This window comes from Tympanuchus pallidicinctus, unplaced genomic scaffold, assembly GCF_026119805.1.
Source record: "Tympanuchus pallidicinctus isolate F22 unplaced genomic scaffold, pur_lepc_1.0 scaffold1, whole genome shotgun sequence".
Lineage (NCBI taxonomy): Eukaryota > Metazoa > Chordata > Aves > Galliformes > Phasianidae > Tympanuchus > Tympanuchus pallidicinctus.
In genome coordinates, this window is record NW_026294618.1 from 17,959,937 (window position 1) to 17,982,819 (window position 22,883).

At 34.0% G+C, this 22,883-nt stretch overlaps 1 protein-coding gene across 2 annotated transcripts in view; it reads left to right on the forward strand.

Moving 5' to 3' along the window:
• Window positions 1-18,355, forward strand: part of PXDN (peroxidasin) — a 75,717-nt gene extending 57,362 nt beyond the window's left edge. For both annotated transcript variants that reach the window (XM_052697007.1, XM_052697014.1), the window contains 6 exons: window positions 419-553; window positions 3,415-3,623; window positions 11,182-11,302; window positions 13,515-13,647; window positions 14,762-14,875; window positions 15,440-18,355. In XM_052697007.1, coding sequence (XP_052552967.1) covers window positions 419-553; window positions 3,415-3,623; window positions 11,182-11,302; window positions 13,515-13,647; window positions 14,762-14,875; window positions 15,440-15,562 — 835 coding nt within the window. In that variant the 3' untranslated portion in view covers window positions 15,563-18,355. The remainder of the gene's footprint in view (window positions 1-418; window positions 554-3,414; window positions 3,624-11,181; window positions 11,303-13,514; window positions 13,648-14,761; window positions 14,876-15,439) is intronic.
• The last annotated feature ends 4,528 nt before the right edge of the window (window positions 18,356-22,883 follow it).

The following is a 22,883-nucleotide window of genomic DNA, read 5'->3' on the forward strand; positions in this document are numbered from 1 at the left end:
TCCTTTAGCTGTGTCAACAACTGAAAATAAGTCTTCAGCTATCTTCCGTCCCAAGCTTATTTACACAAAACCAGAGACTAGGCTAGAGTGAAAACATACAGAAGGGCAAGAAACATTTATTAGGCATCAAAAGAAAGCTGCTAGAATAAAGGAAATTGTGGGATAGACTCCCATATCTCCATGCTCTTACTTGTATGCACAACCTACATTGCAGGATTTCTTGTAGGTACACCACAAGTTCTTCACAAAAGATGTAGCACCAACACAGTCATTTTTTACTTTATGTTACCCGTATAATTTCACTTTAGTTTTATGGCATACTGTTCTTGTGTGTGGAGGTTTGTTGTGGTTTTGTTTTATTTTGTTTTAATAAATGGATAATGTTTAATGATAAATATTTGTATTTTTCTTTTTATAGGTTGTATGGCTCCCCCCTGAACATAGACCTATTTCCTGCTTTAATGGTAGAAGATTTAGTTCCAGGAAGCCGACTGGGACCAACTTTGATGTGTCTGTTAAGCACCCAGTTTAGGCGTATCAGGGATGGAGACAGGTAAATTGAAATACTATGAAAACTAGAGGTAATTTTAAATTGAGGGTGCTTAGAAGCAGTTGGAATGCTCTGTTTCAAGATTAATCTGCATTTATTATTTTCATTTGAAAGATGAAGAGAACAGGTTCAAAATATTATTAAAAGCTTTGATGAATTTGCTTTTACATCTGTTACTTTTTATGGTGAACATGCCATACTGAGTTTCAAAAAGTACCAGTACCAACAAATTCTGTTTAATTATGGGTCACTCTTGATCTTCCCTTTACCAGTTACTGAAATCACTTACCTTTCTGCAAAGTGGATATTATTCATCTGCTTTCATTGATATTTGATAATTTTATTGACAAAGAAATTGCAATAACTAAGACACTTGCACTATCTCTGCTATTAAGCTTGGGTTGAGAAAGTACTGTTATGTGCATCTGACTCCAGTGTGTTTTTCAATATAAGCAGTATGTGCACCTAAAGCACATTTAAAACGGACAGGTTGTCTCTCAGAGCACAATTTGATAATTTTTCTGAAAGTACTTTATGTGCATACTGTGAGAAATTTCTCATTCTCAGTTTCTACAGTGCCAAGAATAAGAAAAAAATCACTGCTATCGTTACAACAGCTAGAATTCTTCTGAGCAGTTTCAGCATACCGATTTGGAATTTGAAAGTCAATATTTTCCTCATTTTAATGCTGCGACCTAGAATCCTGCTTTTACTCTTCATGAGGTTCAAAAGACTTTTACTGGTTAATTCCAACCTAGTGAAAGAGGCATAGAGGAAAAATGTAGGGAATTAGATTTGATTTACTTTATCTAATGTTAATTGATTTATACGGTTATGCAGTTGTTACTTAGGGTAACAACAGATATAAACGCCTTTTTATTTTTCTAGAAAATAATACATGTTTTTTCGTATATATATATTTTTTTTTGTACAACAACTTTCTTACATCAAATCTGTTTAAACATTAAACTGTGAAACATAAAAATCTCATGCCTGGAGGCAAAGAAAATAAAAGGAAACATATGTAAGATGTATTCCAGATAGCTGGTGATAAGTTCCTATATGTATCACAACAGGAAAATGGTATTGCTTTTTTTCTTTTGTGCGACTGTACATTTTTTTCAGCAAAATATTTTTCTCCCCAGAGACAGAAAGATTTAGGAATTATAGGAAAACACTGAATATTTAGGGAATGGGATTCTGCTGTCCAAAGAATACAAATGTTTTGAAGCAGCATGCCAGAAAATAGTAAAATATTATTAGACATAATGAAAGCAACTCTCTCTTCTTTGAAAAGCATTCATAATGGGCAGAGGATCAAAGCTTTTAGCACCATGCAAAATATATTTGCCCGTGCAGGGAAAAGGAGTGATGTTTGAAGTGAGCCTAATTTCATATCGAGATGGAAATTTCATAATCTGTTTTTCTGATTCTTGTGCTTGGAATTACATTGGCCACTGCCCAGTGCCTTATGAAAATGGTAAAATAAGTAGGCAAAATGAAATTTGTTGAGCATTCTTCTAGGTCTAGCATAAAATAAGCTTGATGTAAAATTCAACATTAAAGAGCCTCTTACTTATTTTTTATCATGGTTGATGAAAAAAGTACCAATTTAGATTGGTATCTTCACAGGTTTGTGAAGATAAACAAAATCACAGTGAGTGATGCTTACATGTTAGAGTAATGTAAAATCATTCCAAATCCCAGACAGTGACTTAAAATGTTTTCTTTCAGAAGGCTGGCTTCTTTCTCATAGTAATGTATTATTTGTGTTTTGTATTCATAAAAAGCTTTTGGCCCTTTATGAATGAAAATCAAAATACATTATTCTAAGCCACAGCACTTCCCTCTTGAATCTCATGAATTACCTGAGCATATATTAACAAGACCCTAAGTTGATATGGTCATCTGAATGAATTCAAAGAAAACATATCTTGACTAAAATTAATAATCATTTATCTTAATCATAAAATATGTATAGATTAGCTGTTCTCTAATCTGTTCATCAATTCTGTCAAATTATTTTAATATCCCTAAGAAAGTTATCTGGAGAAATAATTCGTATTTTAAAGCTCTACCTTTATAGAACCTTAATTTTGGTAGTCTAATACCAATTTTTATGTCCTAAGATACTCAAGACATCAAAATACAACAAGATGTCAAAGGTGCTGTTAATGACTTAAGGCCCTTTCAGAGTTTCAGCCCAATACTACCTTGGGTGAAATTGATGCCTTTAGGCATCTGGATCACACCCTCAAACACAGTGTATCTGGGCTCCTCAATATGAAAAGGATGTTGATGTCCTTGATAGCATTCAGAGAAGGACAACAAATACACGCCCTGTGAAGAGAGGCTGAGGATGCTTGGGTTGCCCAGTCTGAAGAAGAGGAGGCTAAGAGATGACTTCACTGCTCTCTCCCATTCCCTGAGGAGGGGAAGCAGAGGGAGGTGCCAGGCTCTGCTTCTGGGAACTAATGGCAGAATGAGAATGGCACAGAGCTGCACCACAAGAGGGTCACATTGCATATTAGGAAAAATTTCTTTATTCTGAGGGTGGTCAAAGACTGGAGCAGGCTTCCTAGAGAAGTGGTTGATGCTCCATGCCTGTAAGAGTTCAAGAGGAATTTGGACAGTGCCTTCAATTAATATGCTTTAACATTTGGTTACCCCTGGTCAGGCAGGCCAGGCAGCTGAAGTTGATCTTTGGTCCCTTCCAACTGAACTATTATATTCTGAAGTAAAGATATCTGAGATTATGTTCTATAAAAAAGCTCATTTACTTTTTAATACAGTATTGCAAGTTTTCTGGAAAAATACATGTTTTGATTTTTCACTAGCAAACTTGTTTTTGTGTGAGATTACAGGTTATGGTATGAGAACCCGGGTGTGTTCACGCCTGCTCAGCTCACTCAGATCAAGCAGACATCTCTTGCCAGAGTTCTGTGTGACAATGGTGACAACATAACCAGAGTGCAACATGATGTCTTTAAGGTGGCTGAATTCCCTTATGGATACAGCAGCTGTGAAGATATTCCTAAGCTGGATCTCAGGATGTGGCAAGATTGCTGTGAAGGTCAGTAGTGTCTTTTTAACTGCTTCGGTAAAATGTAATTATCCCCAAGGACAGAGAGTTCTCTGTTAAATACTTCAGAATTTAAGGCAACATGTAAAGAAGGGGTCTGTCTAGTATGAATTTACCATGAGAGCAAACTCATGACTTTAGAAGTGAGATGGAAAAAAAATGCTACTGTAAGATGTTGCAAAATTTAGCTGTTAAGCTGATAATTATTTTGTCTTGCCTGGTAAACAACACTGAAAAACAGACTCCTAGATAAGAAAAATCTTCACTGGAAGATTTAGTCCAAAATGCTGGATATCTGTGTGAGACGGGGAGAATAAGATACTTCAGATTTTGATGAAATCATGTATATTTTTTCACTAGGTATCGTGTCATGAAGGTTGTGTCCTAATTTTCACAAAGTTATTCAATTTTTTAAGCAATTCCTTTCCTAGGTTTGCCCTTCCTAAACTGATGATAATAGCTTATAAACCACTAGATATTCTTGAGTTTGTCATTTTACCAACACAGCACAAAGTCTTTCAGTATCACTTCAAAACAATCCTCATATATACCAGAGGTATAAAGAAAAAATCAATTACCGTTCTTCAAATGCTTTACCATAAGCAAATAAATTATGTTCAACCAGTTCAGAATAAGTTCACGTTTCCAGGGTTCATGCAATTTGGCACACATTTTCACAAATACATTAATTACATCAATTTGGAAAACTTGTAAAGCTGATTAATTATGTGTTGATTCTCTAAATGTTATGTTATCACTGAGCCTGGTAAAGCAGTTGTTATCTTTGGAAAGTCTTAAGACTATAGAGCCATTCAACAGCCTAGCTTGTATTTTCATTCAAGAATGTTACTACCACAGTAATACTGGACTGAGTACAGTTTCACAACTGCCAGGCAAAAGAGAAGGTAAATTACTGTCTTTAAAAAATTGCCTATTTGTGTTCCCTTCTTTTGATTTTTTTCAAGTCTGTGCAGAGGTTAATGAAGAAAAAAAGTATTCATGGCTTGAACTCCTTTCTTGTGTGGATGAATGGGTGTAATGTTTTCTACAGGAATCTAGTGCTAGGCAGTTCAGTTTTAGTATTTCATTCTGTGGTACTGGAGACTCAGCACTCACCTGAAGTGAAGTTCATACACAAGATAGATTCAGGAAAAGCATTTAAGTTTAATACATTCTGTTTATTTGAATTTATTACTTTTTTTTTCTCTTTTTAGAATAAAAGTATTTAAGCAATATTCTTTCTCCACATTTAAAATATTTGTCATCATTTTATAAATAAAATTATCCTAAACTCTGCTAAGTTAAAAATTAGAATAGAGACTCCAATGTCATTGCACTTTATGTGTACTTAAGAGGTGACCCGTATATTCAGCTGTTTTACTTAGGTTAATGAACACATCTGTTTTTGTTATCCTTCCTTATTTTGTTCAAGTTGAAATACTTTTCCACATAAAGAATAGAAAAACTTCTTAGTTATTAAGAGTTATTTCTTAGATCTCTTTTCTAATGCCAATATTTGTTTCTTATAAAGAAAAGCATTATTAACTTTTATAATAACAATAGCAGATTGCCTCTAGATTTCAGTTAACAAACCATACAACAGAATTACTAGTTTTCAGTGGTGGAAAAAGCCTGTGTTCCACTGAAATACACAAGACTTTGTTTGATTTCCTTCACTTTGTATCTTTCTTTTACTGTTGGAAACAGAGAGATCTTCTGCAGAATTATTGCAGCTCTTTGTTTTAGCAGAGAAGATACAGATTTCTGGAACAAGCACTGTTGGTGCTTTTTTTTCAGGTTTTCAGACACAAAAATATATATATTTTTTTGTTTTTTAATTTTGAAAGAAGTATAATTTCTGTGGTTGCTGTTGTTGACAGTTCTGAACACAAAAATGATAAAATTATCTTTCCTCAAAGATGAGCATATTATTCTGAAACGAGGTAAAGGTTTATGAAATGAGTTATATAAAAATAAAAAGACTACTTGCAAGCATAAGGAAGCACAGTTTTACTCCAAATATGTAAGGTGGAAATGTTTTCAATTTCTTTAAAAGTTATGCTCAATTTTTATAAATCAAAATGAAAAATATCTTTAATCATGTTTTATGTCAAGCAATAACCCAGTTGTAAGTGATTCAGACAAGACAAGAAGTCATTCCTGTAAGTATAAACTGATTTATGAAGGCAGTTTTTCTTAACTGGATGTCAGTTAGCAACGGACTTATCTACTGAATCAAATATCAAAAATTGGATTAATTCAGGAAACATTCTTATATAAATTTGGACTAAATCTCACTGGATTCATTAGAAGAGTTAAGACACATATTTCTTCTGAGTGCATGCTCTCCCAGTAGGGTAGACCCACATCCTGTATTTCAAGACCATACTACGGATTACGTTGTCTGTTGTGGCAGTATCAGCCACATTAATCTTTTTGATTTGAGAATTGCTTTAAGCAATTACTTTCACAAAGGCATCCGCTGTTTAACTATTGTGCTTAATTCCCAGATTAGAGCTTGTCTGGCTGTTTATTTTAGCTTCATATCTTACTATGCTCTTCCTATTATGCCTAACATCTTTAATGAAAATAACAAGTAATACAGGCTTAGGCACTAGATGCTGTGCAAGACTTTGCACGTTTCAAAATATGAACAGTAGGCTTGGGATGAGGCTGTGAGTTTTTCTATGACAATGAAAATTGTTTAGTAAGAGATCTTCCAAAGTATCAAAATGATGTAGTTTATGCCTGGCCATGTTTTCTCTTCACACATATTTTGCGGTTTGCTTGTATCGTGTCATATTAAAGTTTGCCTTCTACATCCAAATGGATATTTCTACATTGAAATTTATGTTTAAGGACAGTTTCTGTCAGCATAATAACAATTCAGACTGTACCAGACTACTAAATAACATTCCATGTTCTGAGATTTTAAGACCTTCTCTTAATGATCATTTTAAGAACTTCTTATTAGTTTGAATTGAAATGCATTTATCTTAGTCCTGCATATCTGTATGATAACAAATAAATATTAAAATATTTCATCCAAACCAGGAAAGTATCATTTTTTTCTACCTGTGGTCATTAATATAAAGTTGTAATTCCTAAACTAAAAGTCAGGAGACATTAATTTCTGACATTGCTGCATCTTTACTAGCAGAAGTCTCATGCCATTACTTTCCATAGTACTAAAAAACTAGGGGGAAGCAGTAGGCTGAGATTTATTGTGTTTAAGCCTAAACTTCTGTTAGAGTATCCAGGGCTAAGACCTATGGAGCTCTTCAAGTTCCACTGCAGGCAGTATGGAAAGAGATGCTGTTCAGGCTGCTATCACTTTTTACATTTGCCTACATCTTTGCCCTTTTACTGTAAAAGGAGCATTACTAGAAAAACATCCTAATGTGAGCATCTTGGCAATTCTGTGCATAATGAGATAATCAGAGCCTTTCATCAATTATCGATTGTTATTATCTTTCTCAGACACTCATCCCTTCACAGTCTAATGGGCAGATCTGTATTTAGGGTCCTTAGTTTGCAAACTTTCATTTAGTTCCAACTGCTCTTTCTGTTTGTTCTTTCATATCTGTAGTCCTCAGATACATAATTTTAATTTTCATAACTTTCTAAATAATTCTGTTTTCTACTTGGAGAATTTGTCTTGCTTTGGTGTTTTCTTTCACCACATGAACCTAATAGATCTCCTTCAACTACCTGTTGGCCATCCAAAAGCTGCTTAGTTCACAAAAACAGAATATGCTGTTGAATGTCTTCAAGCTATCATTAATTTTACATTATTTGGATTTTTTTTTTCCAAACAATGTCTGGAGCTTCTGTCTTTAATAGAGTTAGTCTGTGAGCTTCAAGGTGAAGTACAGATGTGAGATCTCTCCTCAGCCCCCTCTTCTCTAGGCTGAACAGACCAAGGGACTTCAGCTGCTCCTCATGTGTTTTCCTGTCTAGACTCTTAACTATCCTTAAAGCTTTCTTCTGGACACTCTAAGAGTTTTATGTCCGTTTTGCACTGTGGTGCCCAAAACTGCGTGCAGTACTCAAGGCGAGGCCATACTGGTGCTGTGTAGAGCAGAACAATCTCTTCTGCTGCCCGGGTGGCAGTGCTGGGCCTGATGCACTCTGGGATACAATTGGCCTTCCTGGCTGCCTGAACACACTGTTGACTCATGTTCTACTTGCTGTTGACCAAGACTCCCAAATCTCTTTCAGCTGGGCTGCTCTCCAGCACCTCACCCACCAGTCTGTATGTATAGCCAGGATTGCCCCTTTCCAAATGCGGAATCTAGTACTTGTTAAACTTCATGTGTTTGGTGATTGCCCAGATCTCTGATTTGCCCAGATCTCTCTGCAAAGCCTCTCTATCTTCAATGGAGTCAACAGCCAGCTCCTTCCAACTTAGTTTTGTCAGCAAACTTACTCAAAACACTTCTTAGTCCTACATCCAAGCCATTTATGACAACATTGAAGACAACTGATCACTGGCCCTAAAACGGAGCCACTAGAGCCACCAGCCCGATGTAACTCCATTTTGGCCATTTCCTGGGTTTCTCCATCCCTTTTACTAGTCCCACTGGCATGCCTGGGAGTTCTTAGGTTTGTACAAATGCTTATAGTAACGGCAACATAATTCACTACTTTAAATCTCAGAGAATCGAAGTATGATCAAATAGAAGCAGTAGTTGCATTGCATGTCCTTTTTCTTCATGTTTTCTTGATCTTTCAAGTTGTTTTTTATCTATTGTCAGATGAATTCTTCTTGACTCAGATCTTGAAATGTGATTTGCTAAGAAGTAAGCTGGCTTAATACTTCTAAATGTCTTTTCTTTTTCCCATTCAGTTTATGTTACAGGTCCCAATTTAAAACCTTGTGGGAAGCACTTTCTGAAGATATGTATATAGCTATCAAATACTGATGAACTATCTTGACATTTGCAATATGACAATAACCAGCTTCTGGAAGAAAATGCTATCTGTAGAGGAAAAGAGTATTCGGTTCAGATATCAGATATTCAGCTTCTTTTATGAAAATGAATTCAAATAGATACAACTAATTTGGAGAAATTTGAGGTGGAATGGGAAAGAAAGCAGAAGTTTAGATTGATTTTTCTCATGTATTTTAAAGGTATTTTTTCATTCACCTTCTTTATATATACAGTTACAGATGTAACAGTTGTACAGATACAAACACATGTATGTACAGATATATATACAAATCTCTTGGTTGGGGCTTTCTGAAAGCTGGTGCATTCTGTTCTTCACTTCTCAGCAATGATAATTTTCTCCCTTACACCTGAAACTGGAACTAGGAAATAGAGTCGTTCCTTTGAAAAGCTGGCACCTTTAAAAACTACAGAAATGTCAAATCTGTGTACTTGAAGCTGCCACTAACATATGGTTCTTATATTTACCAGTCTAAGGTTATAAAAACTTTCCCAGGATTTTGGCGCTTTGATTCAGATCACCAGCATGTGATTGAAAAAACACAATGGGCTATTGTGCTATTATACTGAAGAAAACTCTATAGTACAGAAGATGACTTCAGCAGTCAGAAAATAAAGGAAAGGAATAGAATCCTTTCAAAAATTGCTTTCAAGAGAGAGTAACATTTCTATGGGATGCAGGAAAACTTTAGGCAAAATATTGCTTTAACAAAAAGTTTCATCTGACGAAAAATAGATTTTTGTCCAGTCACCCTTGTATGAGACCTCTTTTTTGCCCATACTAAGTACAGAAGCACTTAAGGGTGATCAACTATGTCTTCATGCATAGCATCTTACAGACACAATGGTCTGTTCCCATCTGAAAGAGCTCAGTTTCTGAGTGAGCAGGAAGAGGATTGTGGGAGAAACAACGGCACGCACAAGAAAAATGAACAATATGTTGGCAGTAGATACCATCTAGTTCTTGGGTGTTGCTGTAATTATAGTAGAAAAGGAATAAATGTACTGAAGAAGGGGAGAAGATGCAAAGAAGAAAAAGGGAGGAAAATTGAGTGGAAAACTCTTTGAGAATAATCTATAGGTACTGCTTTCAAATTGAAAATTAATAAGATCACAGACTTATATTTTAAGATTAAATTAGTTATTTATTATTCATTATATTTATTATTTGAATTAATCAGGGTGGTTATTTTGTCAGTTATTTTTGTCTGTCTTAATTAATATATTTTTTTTCTTTAGAGATAGGGAAATAATAATAGTCTTACTTAAGTAAAAGTCCAATACAAATAAAAATAATCCAAGATTACTAATTGTATAATCACAGAGTAACCAATGTCTTATTTGCTCAGTTTTCAGAGAGTGAAAATATTACATTTGTTCATCAGGTTGCTAAGCTGAGCATTGTTTTTATGGTTTTTTTTTTTTTTTTTTTTTTTTTTTTTTTTTTTTTTTTTTTTTTTCTTTTTTTGGCTCTTAACTTGAAACTTGTGCAATAATTTGTGTTAATGCTTTAGGTATTTAGGTATTTGTTCTAGGTACTGCAAAATTCAAAACAAATATTTTCTAAAATGGTACTACCCTTTTGAATAGAGCTGTTGTGGTGCAAGTTAAGAGAGACATGAGGGAAAATGACTTCTTCCCTTGTTCAGTCGCTGTCACGGTTCATTCTGCTAATACCAGACTTAACTATGATAATAGATCCATGGATCCCATTTTTCAGCTTTTCCCTTCTGGTTTCTTAGCAGACTCTCTACTTCTAAGAGCTGAACGTGCTTTTGGTTTGTGCAGCAGCCTGACCCATGACAACTGTTTGTTTTTAAAACCTCTGCGAACAGAAATAAGAAAACTTCATTTTCTAATTCTCTCCAAAGTGCTGTTCCTGTTTTGTTTTGTTTTGTTTTTCTTTATGGGACTCTTTCCAAATATTCACAGTTTTTGGAAGGCTAAATAATGTCAATGGAAATACATACTTCATCCTGTGAAGTCATCCTCTTATGAGAAGATCTTTATTTTTTTTTTTTAATGATTGTTCTCAGGCTTGATACTTCTACTATACCATAGAAAATGTGTTAGTGTCTGAGTGACTGGTGATACTTTCAAATCCCTTAAGAAAGCCCTATGCCCAAACATGCGACTGTTTGACCAGCAAGGAGTCCGCAAATGTTCTCCAGTATTTAATTAAATATTCTCTTTCAAATGCCAAAAATAACAGAATAGATGAGGAAACATCACTTTTATTTTTCTGTTACTGTTTCCACCATATGTAACTACTTTATTCCAACAAGAAAACAGCTAAAAACCAAAAGAGTGGAAATTTTGGATATGAAGAGATTATTTAAAGCAGAAATGATATATTTGTGGAAAAGTATTATTTACTTATTTATTTCATACAAAAATAATTAAAAAAAGGTCTGTGAATAATCAAATTCTCTGTGTCAAGCTGACTTAAGTACTGTATCCCTCAGAGGTTTTCAGCTGCATTCAAGCTGATTCCACATGGGTCAGTGTATACGATTCAGAAGATACTGTAAAAATACATTAATATTATAACTGCAGATAGTGTAGTTTGTAATGTGTAATTTGTTATCTAATTTCAGATTGTAGAACTAGAGGACAGTTTAATGCATTTTCATACCACTTTCGGGGAAGACGTTCTCTTGATTACAGCTTTCAAGAGGACAAGCCTTTGAAGAAAATGAAAATGTCCAAAACAGTAAGGTGAGATTTTTTTTTTTTTTTTAAAGAAATATGGAAAAGCAATTGTTTTCAAAATAGAATGAAACTGAAGGATTCCTTTGTAAGGGCATATACCTCTTTTTTCCAGTCTCTGCTTTCTCAAGTTTGTCAGTGATATATTTCATTCTGACACTTCTGCATAGCCATAACAGTAAATCACTTCTTTTCACACTCAAATTTGTGTAAGACCCTTTGTGTGTAACTCAGCATAGTACTTCTGTTCTTCTGTGCTTTTCAGGAAAATAAGTCAATAATAAAGGGCAGTTTGGGGGATTTGGAATCCCACAGCCCTGCTGTGCCTGCAGGGACCAAACTAAATGACTTCCTTTCCTCCTCAGAGCTGCCAGGTTGTCCTGTAGAAATAGGAAGAAGCCAATTGTGGGTAACACAAAAAAAGTGTGTGGTGATGGTAGAGATTGTTTCTAGTACCTGATAGCAGGGCACAGGAGGACAGAAGTTTTACAGAGAGATAGTGTTGTTTATAACCCCATAATCCTCAAAATACTTCATCAAGGAAGTAGGTCTGAAGGTCAGTAAGAAATAGTCTTCACATGTCCCTACAGTTTCCAGGGAATCTATGAATTAGTGCAAGGAAATTAATTCTGCTCAAACTTTTTTTTTTTTTTTCGTGTGTGTGTGTCTGTGTGATATTTTATAAAAAAGTATAGCTTAAAATCCTTCACTCTCTCTCTCTTCCTTGACTAAACAACCTTTGTTTTTTCCATATAATGTGTGTTCTTTTAGCAAATAAAATTATCTGCTTGACTTAAAAGAACATTAGTTCACATTTTTCCAGAGTCTACCCACTCAAAGAAAGGAAAGTAAGGAAAGATAAACATGTATCTGAGAAACATCTTGTTCTAGTTAATAAGCTGTTACACTTTTTCAGAGATGAAACTCAAAGATCTGCAGTAGTCAAGTACTAATTAGGACTACAATATATGTAGTAAATTTACAGTACTTTGTTTAGAGTGTAAATAGAGCCAAAGCAACAAAATTCTTCTATCATTCCTATCAATTCTCATGCTTGTTGTTTTATTTAAATTACATTTAGATTAATTTAAATGGTGAAAAGGTATTTGTCTGGTTTTTCTTTTCCTCCTTCTCATCTTCTATAAGAAGCAGGTGGAGAAGATTAAACATTTACTTAGAAAGTAACAGCTTGTTCACTTGAATTTTGGCATATTATGTTGTTCTGATTTCTTTTTCTTTAATTTAGATTTAAAAAGTATGGGAAACTAAGTAGGTTGAACACTTGCAAATAAATACTGTTTTAATTTGTACGGAAATATTATAAATTGTGAGTCATAGTACTGAAGAGAGTATTTTTCCTATCCATTTTCTGTGTAGTCCTTAGCTCTGAAAAAAGACATGGTAACAGAATAGGAAGGCTTGTATGGATTGAAATATACTAATGAAATAAGTGACTTAAGAATTTGTTTTTTCCTAGTTTTGAATATATTACTTTTTAAGTCTTGCCAAACAAGGTCTTATGTATTACTGACAGTTCCTTTGATGATTATGTACAATTTTTCCATCACCAGAGGGAGTTGATAAACACAGTTTAGTGTTGTATGACTCTTATCAGATATCAGCTGGAAAAGGCAATAGACAAAGACTCCAGATACTGTGTATGACAAATAGCACTGACCTCAAATGTAAATTAAATTGGACAGAAGAATATGTCTACATATAAAAGCATTTGTTCTCATTTGTTTATGAAGCCTCTTCCTTTATAAAGAAATTTCTTTAAATAGATTGTTTGCTAATGATTCTTTAGAAGAAAAAACTATGAATCTGAAGGTGAAAGGTGAATATCATGTTTTCAATTACAGTTTTTAAGGCTTATTTTAAATTTCTTGGCTTTCATATTTAAATTCAGGAGTTTTCTTGATTCTTTTCCCAATCAGTTTAAAGTGATACTCTACACTGTCACTTATTAAAACTTTGTTTCCCTCTGCAAGAAATACATACATTATTCTTCTCAGTGGAAAGAATTCACTGTCACTAGTGATAGTAGTAATCTGTAACTCACCTGATCTGAGGCTGTGTTCTGTACCAGTCTGGTGTACTATTGTGTTTCACATAGCCAACTACCCACTCTTCTTGACTGGTGTTCTTGTAAGTGTTTTGCTAAGTGTTCTGAAACATTTAGCTAGATAAATGTCCTGACATGGCATTCAATTTCTTGCAGTTCTGTGAAACAGAGTAAATATTTTCGTAATGCCACCTCAGCATCTGATGAAAATGCAAATATGCCCATAGTGAATGACTTCAAAGAATTTGTTTTGGAAATGCAAAAAACTATTTCAAGCCTCAGAAGCCAGGTAAGATCCTATAATGGATTGTTTCTAATTGCAGTTTTAATGTATAATGTTCTCCTAACATCACTCCTCTTATGTTTTTAATATTTAGACATCCTCTGCAGCAAAAAACCACCACATAGTATCTCAAACAAAAAACAACACAGAACATGGTGTGTTATTATTCTTTATTTCTATGTTCTTTTGAAATCATATTGAAATATTTTGAAAGTAGATCTTAACTTTTCAATCTCTAAAAATTTGTCTGTGGAGTTATAAAAAAAAAATCTTATCTAAAATATGTAGAATCTAAGTAAAAAGTAGGATTACTTTAAGAAGACTTTTACAATGTGACATTATTCAGAAAAACTTAGCAATAATGAAGTTCAGTTTCAAAAATATTTACTATGGAGGGCAGATTAATCAAAATAAACCAAAGATTTTGCCTAGTAAATTCTTCTAGCGTAACTTTTCTGTGTAATCTACAAATAGCATCGTACATTTATTTACATTGTGGTTTAGTTCCATGTTTAGTGGTATAATTTAACCACTTGTGCTCACTCACGCTGCTAATTTGACAATGGTAATACTATGGTAGTCCAAGCTAAGAGTTTGCTACGTTACTATCTTTTTGGATGTAAAAATTGTCAAAAGCTTGTGCATTTCTATTGACTGTTCCCAAGAGACACACATCCAGCAAGATACACTAATGATATAAAATGTTTTTTTTTTTTTTCATAATTAAGGAAAAAATATGGATAAAGTAGTCTAATTCAAGTTAACATATTTAATTGAGGTTTTGGTATTTTTTTTTTTTTACCTCTTTTTTACTCACACATTTTGGAAAGTTTGTATTTGTCTTCCCATGTAAACATTAGATATAGTTTGTTTATCTCTGCAAGATGAATATTCCAATTATAGGAAATATGTATCCTTTATTATTTGATTTTTAGTTTTTGAATGGCTATCAATATTCATTACATATCCAATTTTTTAAGCATTCTAAAGTCTAAGTAGCCAGAAGTAAACCCAGACAAGTATTTATTATGAACTGCATAGCATACGAGAAAAGAGAGAATATCTTAGGAATATTTAAACTTCCCTTTTATTCAGTTACTAACTTCTTAAATATTTTCAGATAAAAAAACTTGAATCACGCCTCAGTAAAACTGATTGCACTGATGAAAAGGGTAAATCATATTCCAGCAATGAAACCTGGAAAAGGGACCCATGTACTGTGTGTGAATGCAAAGTAAGTACTTGGAAATCCATTTTGTGATAGAAAATATATTAGGTTCAACTTCTAAATCAGCATCTCCAGTTTTATGCTTGGTAGTTACTGGATAATAGTTTCTAATACTTCTTTTTTTTTATGGATCTTCTTTTTATTTTGTGCAAAATAGGATTGTTTCCATTTCTCTACCCCTGATAACTAACTGCAAAATGAGAGACCTCTTGAAAAATTCTATTAAAATCATTGAAAATCAAAGGCTCATATAGCTTATTGCTAAATTTTCATTTTCTTTTATCACAGCAGAATTTTAAAAAATACATTCAAAGAAATATGTGGGTACTTACCATCCCAGTTTCATGCCTGATCATTAAATAAAACATTATACTGCAGCATTAAGGAAGTTAATATACAAAGAGCCTTGTCAATATCAATTTCAGTAATGAAACAAAGTAGACAAAGTTAATTGTAACAACTGAGATCTTAGAGAGATTTCAGCTACGGATGATAATGTGAAAACAATATTTCTTGCCTGGAAAATGTAGCTAAATATGGTTTGGCTTTGTTCCTTCTTTCCTGATGCAGGTTGGTCAGATTACCTGTTTCGTGGAGTCATGCCCGCCAGTTGACTGTGAAGCCCCTATGAAGACTAAAGGAGGTTGCTGTCCAGTCTGTGTCAAAGAAAGTATTAATAAAAAGAAGCCATAAGTCTTTTATAGATTTTAGGGTGCATACTCTTCAAATCATATCAATGCCTGCTGATGGCAAAAACAGGTAACTACAGGCTTAAAACAGCAAGAAATCAAGATTTACAACATTCTAATGGTGCTGTAAGAGTATAACATAATATATCGTATTTTCTGCCCATGAAGGTAATCACAATGCAAAATTAACAAAAGGGAAACTAGCAAACAGGTCAAACTTAATTGCGTGTTAAACTTCTCAGGTTAGACAAATTTCAAACTGGTGCTACTTTAAAAAGAACTCTGTCAGGCAGTTTAGGTATCTAAAATGACTGGGCTTAAGACTTGCTCTTAAAATGAGAAGTTTTCTTTCCAATCTGTGATTAGCAGTGTTGACAGTTACTCTCCATTTTCAGTCCCAGTCTGACTTGAAATTTAGCTCTTTGTTATTACTTCATAAATGATGGGAAAACAAAAGGTCATTCACTGTACCCATCAGTGATGTGAAGGGCCCGTTTCTGCAACACATCTATGCATGGAAATGCTGTTGAATCACTTCTGTGCATGGACTACCAAGGAAGTAAAGAAAACCAGAGTGTGCCTTTCAACATCCTCATGTTAATTCAAGGAGCAAAATTAATTGGTATTTGCAAAATTTGCAAAAAGGCTAAAATTAATTGGGAAATGAGGGAAATATGAATAAATGTAATTGGAAGATAGAGAAAGCAATTGAATGTATATTACAGGAGTAACTGACAGTGTTCCTCATTTTATCAAAACATACATGACAGAGTAGTGTATGAAATGAACATAATCATTTTTTGTCAAAACATATGTAATTGCTTGGCAACTTTTTTTTGTTGTTGTTTCATTTATTTTAAATCACTGTAACGTGACCATCCACTCCAGTTTATATGCTTCTTTTGATCTTGGATGGGTTCCCCCGAACACACGGCCCTGTAATGAGAATGTGAAACCATGTCACATGCCAATTTGTATACAAAGATACCTACTGAGTCATTGCGCATATTGTCAATAGACATATGTTCCTGATTATATTGTGGCACTGTTTGTTGAGAAAAAGAACAATCAAAATCAAGCATCGTGATTAATTGTGGATTGACTACTTTTTCTGACAAGGTATTTGATTTTTTTTAGGGTTTTTTTTTTTTTCTTTCCAATTTCATCTAATGCATATATATTTTTACCTCAATATTTTTATTATTCATGTTAAAATTGTCTGCCAATGGACTTTATTTCCCATTTAATAAATGTTTAACATTAGAGAGTATATGTCTACACTAGCATTTCAAAGTCATGTACTTTTTAGAATACAAATTGCATATTTTTGACCAGGAGTTACATATTATATTCAGTGAAGTACAACTATCATACCTCATTTTACAGGTTTGTGTTTTTTTTTTTTTTTTGTTTGTTTGTTTGCTTGTTTATTCAGAATTGATTCTCTCTCTAACTGATTAATATTTTAGAATTGAATTCTTTAGTTATGCATTTCACTGACTTCTGAATTTGTTGCTCAAATTTAGATATTTGGGAATCAAAAAACTGCACAAAATTAAACATTTTCATCCTAACATTTCAGATTATACAAACCGAATTCTTGATTACTGCATGGTAAATCAAATAACTGTGTAATAATTAACCAAACTCATCAATATGGGTTCCACTATAATATTTTGGCACATAATTTCTGTGATTACTAGCATTAATAATTTTTAGTTTGATAATCAGATACCATGACACACTCTCAAACTCTGGTGTATCTTTGGAGCTTACTACAGAAACATGTTTCAACTATAGTAAGAGCAATATGTACATGTGAGTGGTGTGTCAAAGCTGTGTGGTAGAGGGTACACATGGAACTGCAATTTATATTTTTTGAGAATATTTTAATTGATTTTATATACAGTATTTTGATTTATGTAATTTTCTATTTTAATACTTATAGAAATGGTGTGTGGTGAGCATGTTTGAGTATCATGTGGTTTCTAGAGGCTGTCATTCTTGTATTTCTTTGATACTCTGGTATTTTGTTGAAAGTCCAAACCACGTGTCTCATCCTGTAAGTTCAACTTGGATGGAACTCCCACTGACCTATAGCAGGAATTCCTTAAAGAGGAACGGTTGCAGAGCTGAACCAAATATAATTTATCTGTCTAAACAGTTGTCCAAATCAGTAATACATTCAGCTGGTTATTTTCTTATATTCCAGTTTTATATTAAATAAACCTTCTCTGAGTTTCTGCTTATGGGAAAAGAGAGTTTCCATTTATACAATATAAAATAGTACCATATATCTGATAGTTTGTTTTATCCAGCCTCCAGAATAAAGAGGGAGGTTTGTTGTTGTTTTTTTTTTTTTGTTTTTTTTTTTTCCCATTGTTCATTCTTTATTCATATGCTATATAAAATGGATTTAGGAGTCTGGATATGTTTAAGTGTAATATTGAGTTATTTTCCACTATCCGTCTAATGATAAACTATTCAGGAAAAACAGGTCTTTATCCACAGTTTAAAGTGTAATCAGTTATGGATTGTATTAATTAAGTTTTACTGCAGCATTGATTTTAATGTTTCTGAAACAATGTCCAATGCCTAGATGACCATTTCCTCAGTATCCACTGTGAGAATATTGCTGTACTATGTTGCAAATTTTATGTATTTATTTTCTTTTTTAATATTACCTAAACAAAGTCTTTGTTGTTTTTATTTTAATTAGTAAATTTACCAAAGAACTGTTTGCACTGTATAATGAATGCTTTTCAGTTAAAATAAAACGGGCCACATTTCCAAGTTATCTCCTTAGTGGTAATTCATTGAAAGCAGTGACTAAATGAGGTTAGGGCGTTGAGAAGGTAAGGGCAGTCACAAACCACACATGCTTGGTGCAGCTCTGAAAGGGATCTCCTGTGCAAGAGATTCTCCTCATCTTGTTAAGCCGTCGCAGGATGGAATTTACCACTGAAATCAGGAGCAGTTACTCTCATCCTTTGGTGAGGATCTCTGGGGTGTGGGGTTGGATCCTTGGATTTTACAATATAGTATCACTGCAGTTAATATAGTAGCCTCACAGTGAAATGGGAGAACTTAAAGACCCCAGATATAAAGTTAAGAATTCTATTGGATTGCCATGGAGCTGCATCAGGAAAGGGTCAAGTTGGGTATTACAAAAATGTTCTTCACCAAAGAGTGGTGGGCATGGAAGAGGCTGCCCAGGTCATGGCCCTAGGTTGCTGGAGTTCAAAGAGTGTTTAGACAACACTCCCAGACATTAGACTTCGAATTTTGAGTGGTCCTGTGTGAAGCCAGGAGCTGGTCTCGATCCTTGTGGGTCCATTCCAACTCAGGATATTCTATGATTCTAAGACTGTTGCAGTATAGTTTGAATATTACATAAGGCAGAACTGCAAGCAATTTGTTTGTGTGTTTTCCAGAGTGCTGCTCTTCCAGAATGTTGGCAAGTAGTATTCAGTTTCTATCCTTGAAAAAATTATGGCGATCAGATTATTTTTTCCCCATTTTTCTAACACCTTACATGAGTAATGCATGCTTCTTTTATCAGGCACAGTCATTTTCTGAGAGTAACATAATAGTTCTCAAATATAGAAATTCCAACAACTCTTTTGTGGCTTTGTGATTTGGGATTTTAAAACAGAGCTTTGTATAAACAAGACAAATTCCAGGGTTCAATAGTTAATTGCCAGAAGATTTGTTAATGATTATTAAAAACAAAACAAAAGCCAAAGAAACAGAGACTAAGTTAATTATAACAAAATTCTTGATCTACTACTGATATATTTTGAGAAAGATTCAGATATGTTTGCCATTCTCTAAGTAAATTCACTTTATTCTTTTTAGTTGATTACAGTTAAGAATCATTTGGCCATAGCATGATTAAAGTTGTCTTTACAAGGAATGACCTCCTGTACTCTGTAACTTTGTTTTGTAAAGTAATATTATGTTGCCATTGTGCATGTCATTATATGAACTAAAATCCTTTTCCTTGTATTTTTAATTCCATACGAGTTTGTTTTTTTTTTCCTGTGGCATTTGCCACATCACTAATCTTCACAGAGAGAGTTTACACGTATTGGGACTGTTTGGCAGTTTTGTGTCGGAGATTAAAATGAGGTATAGAAAACTGGTATGCTTGAGTGGTTGTATCTAAGCATACTCATTCTTCTGTTGTAGTTTTTTGTAAATGGAATAAATATAGTACACATACGGGATAAAATAACAATAAAATTACCATATAAACATAATATTAAATATTTATTTATATAATATTTATATATAAAATATAAACATAAAATTAAGAAGAAAGACTTAACTGCCTTTTGATGGTTTATGACATCTACCATGTGGGGTTCAGCTGTATATATGTTTTTGAATTCACTACTATCATGTTTATTATGTACAATGAGACTGATATGTGATAAAAATCTTGTTAGATGGAATATAGAAATAGAAGTATGACCATGTACACATACCTCTGGGCAGCCTGGTCTAAGGTTGGTGACTGCACATTGCAGGGGGGTTGAAACTGGGTGATCATTATGGTCCTTTTCAACTCAGGCCATTCTATGATCTCTGAACACAGTTTGTATTAGACTCCCAGTGGAGTCTAAACAAATTTTAATATGACTAATGGGAAACTAAAAGTTATTGGAGTTACATAAATTACTATTTACTATTAATGTTGTAATTGTTTATGCATTATGTCTTATGTAAGCAGGAGGTTCTACTGAGTTGTCTAAAGGCAGAATTTTTGTCTGCTAATACCATATTTCAAATCAGACCTCCTAGTGGTATTAGGCTGTTCTTTTGCAATTCTCTTGAGTGCTTAGCTTCATGCAATAATTTCTATTATTCACATTTTTTCACACACAGCCTGCTGCACCATATCAAGGAAACCTCTACACCTCCAGTATAGTTTTCCAGTTTTTTTCTGCCTAATATATTTGCTACCTGCCCACAGTGTTAAGAATGGTCCTTTCACAGCTGAGTACAGATCAGATATATGCAAGTTACAAAGGAATCCTGACAGCTGTATTTAGCTTAAAAGCTTTGAAATGAATATCTGTTTACACTCAGAGATGAAACATAACAGAAATTCCTGTGATAAAGGAATAAACCTAATTGCTGCATCCAGTAAGAGTTGATGCCTCCCTCAGTAATGCAACTTTACAATTGCACAGGTTACATGCTTCAAAAATGCTATTGCTTTGCCAAAGTAAATCACGTTACCCACCGATATCTTTATGAGATGTTGTCTGCTGTTAAGCTGGCTCTCAGCCATTCCTAGGATGAGCACAGTAGGTGCTTTTTGTCTCTTTTTATAGAGATGAAAAAAGTACCCACAGAGAGCAAAAAATATTCAGAAATAGTTCTGAGAAAGGAAAAGGAATTATTTTATTCTAGGGAGAAAATTGCAGGGAGAAAAGGGAAACAACAACAACAACAACAACAACAACAATTAAAAAAAAAAAAAAAAAAAAAAAAAAAAAAAAAAGACCTAGTACTCCTTTTTTTTTTCTGGCAAAATCTGGTGGTTCAGTACGAAAATAGGAACAGCTATAAAATGTCAAAGGTGCTCCTGTGCTAGATTACAGTAGAGAATCCCCAGGCACTTGAAATCAATTTGACCACTTACTTGACCAAGTTCTAGAGTCCCACACTAGACTTTAGGACTCAGCTCCATATCAAAGCATTGCCTCTCTTTCTTTGAAGACCACATTCTCTTTTTTTCTCCCCGCATACTTTTGTAACTAAAGGACTTAAAGAGGAACTCAAGAGTACAAGCCAAAAGGTTTATTCTGAAAATCAACAGCTCAGCTGCTCAGAATGGCACATCTTATCTAGTGAACAAGGGCTTGATTAGAAGTCTGGATGTTCTGGAGCAGGATTCACCATCAGCCAGTCATAAACTTTAGACAAAGGAGTGTACTGGTGTTCTTGTCCTTTTTCTGTGCCTAGGCACCAAATTCAGCATAGTCCATTATGAGTTTCCGTGTTTTGGACTTCACAGTAATGAGGAACTCTTGAAAAACTGAGTACAGGGCTCGCTCTTTCCTACCAGTGGGAGGTAAGTGTGATAGCTTTCATAATATGGGGACAATTTCAGCTGTTTATCTCAAGGGTTTTCTTTTACTCTTGCTGAAATTCAGTTATGCAGACTGTGCTTTCACTCACAGCTTCACATGCCGTCAAAGAAAAGAATAAGTTTCATTACTATTATTATTATTACTTTTTTTTTTTTTTTTTTTTTTTTCCTAATTATGCTTTGTAGAACATGCCTTCTTGAATGCAGTACCACAGACTGGAGACATTGTCAGAAAGGAATAAGCGTTTTCTTTCGGCTGAACTGGCCTGACATTGTGGCATACAGCCTCATTTGTTGCCAGGCTATTCTTTTAAATTAAGGGTATTTAAGGATTGCCATGGATTGTTTGAATTTTCTTTTATATCAGCAAACAATTCAAGCAGTAACAATAGCTGCCATGAGGTCACACCACAACAGATTGTTTCTGGTACAGGCAAATGCTGATGTGGATTTTGAAGCTGTCATCTTATATTCCTTTTTTTTTCTGGTGGAATGCTAACGTTAGCCCAGATTGTACCTCTAAAGCTGCTAGTATTTTCCATTGGAATGTTAGATGTACTCAGAAAACATGCTGCCTCACTTGTTTGCAGTCAAGAACTTTGCACATTGAGAACAATAAGGATGGTATAGTTCCTCTTGTTTTAGATCAACAGACATTTAAAGCCAGGAGAAGCCACTACAGTCATATCTAGCATCTGCAATGCATGTTATAAGGAATTAATGAGCTGTTTCTCACATTGTGACAATTGTGCTTTAATAGAATCTTAAAAAGATATGATTTAAAATTTTAAACTGTTACTTCTGCATCACCATAGTGTAAATTGTAATAGTGGGTTGCTTACTCTGAGAAAGAAGTACAAAGTGCAAGAATTTATTAGTCTATTCAGCTACTGCACTGCTCGTCCTGACACTAATGTTTCACTTTCATAGGCAACTTCTGCTGCTGATTCTGATGTTGTTTATTTTTTCATATATATATATTACAAGATTTTATGTTTGCCCATTCAGAATCGCAGAGGAGTTTTAATCACTAAATCAGAGAGAATTCATCTTCAGACAGATCCTAAAGCTGCTATTAGCTATTATATAGCCCCAGTTTTAAAAGTAGGAACTATATTCTTTATTTCCATATGCATGATCTTGCATTTAAGTCTGTTATACTGATTGAATGAACTCTAGGAAATAATCTGGATATCTATGATTTTTTTAAATTTCATTAAAC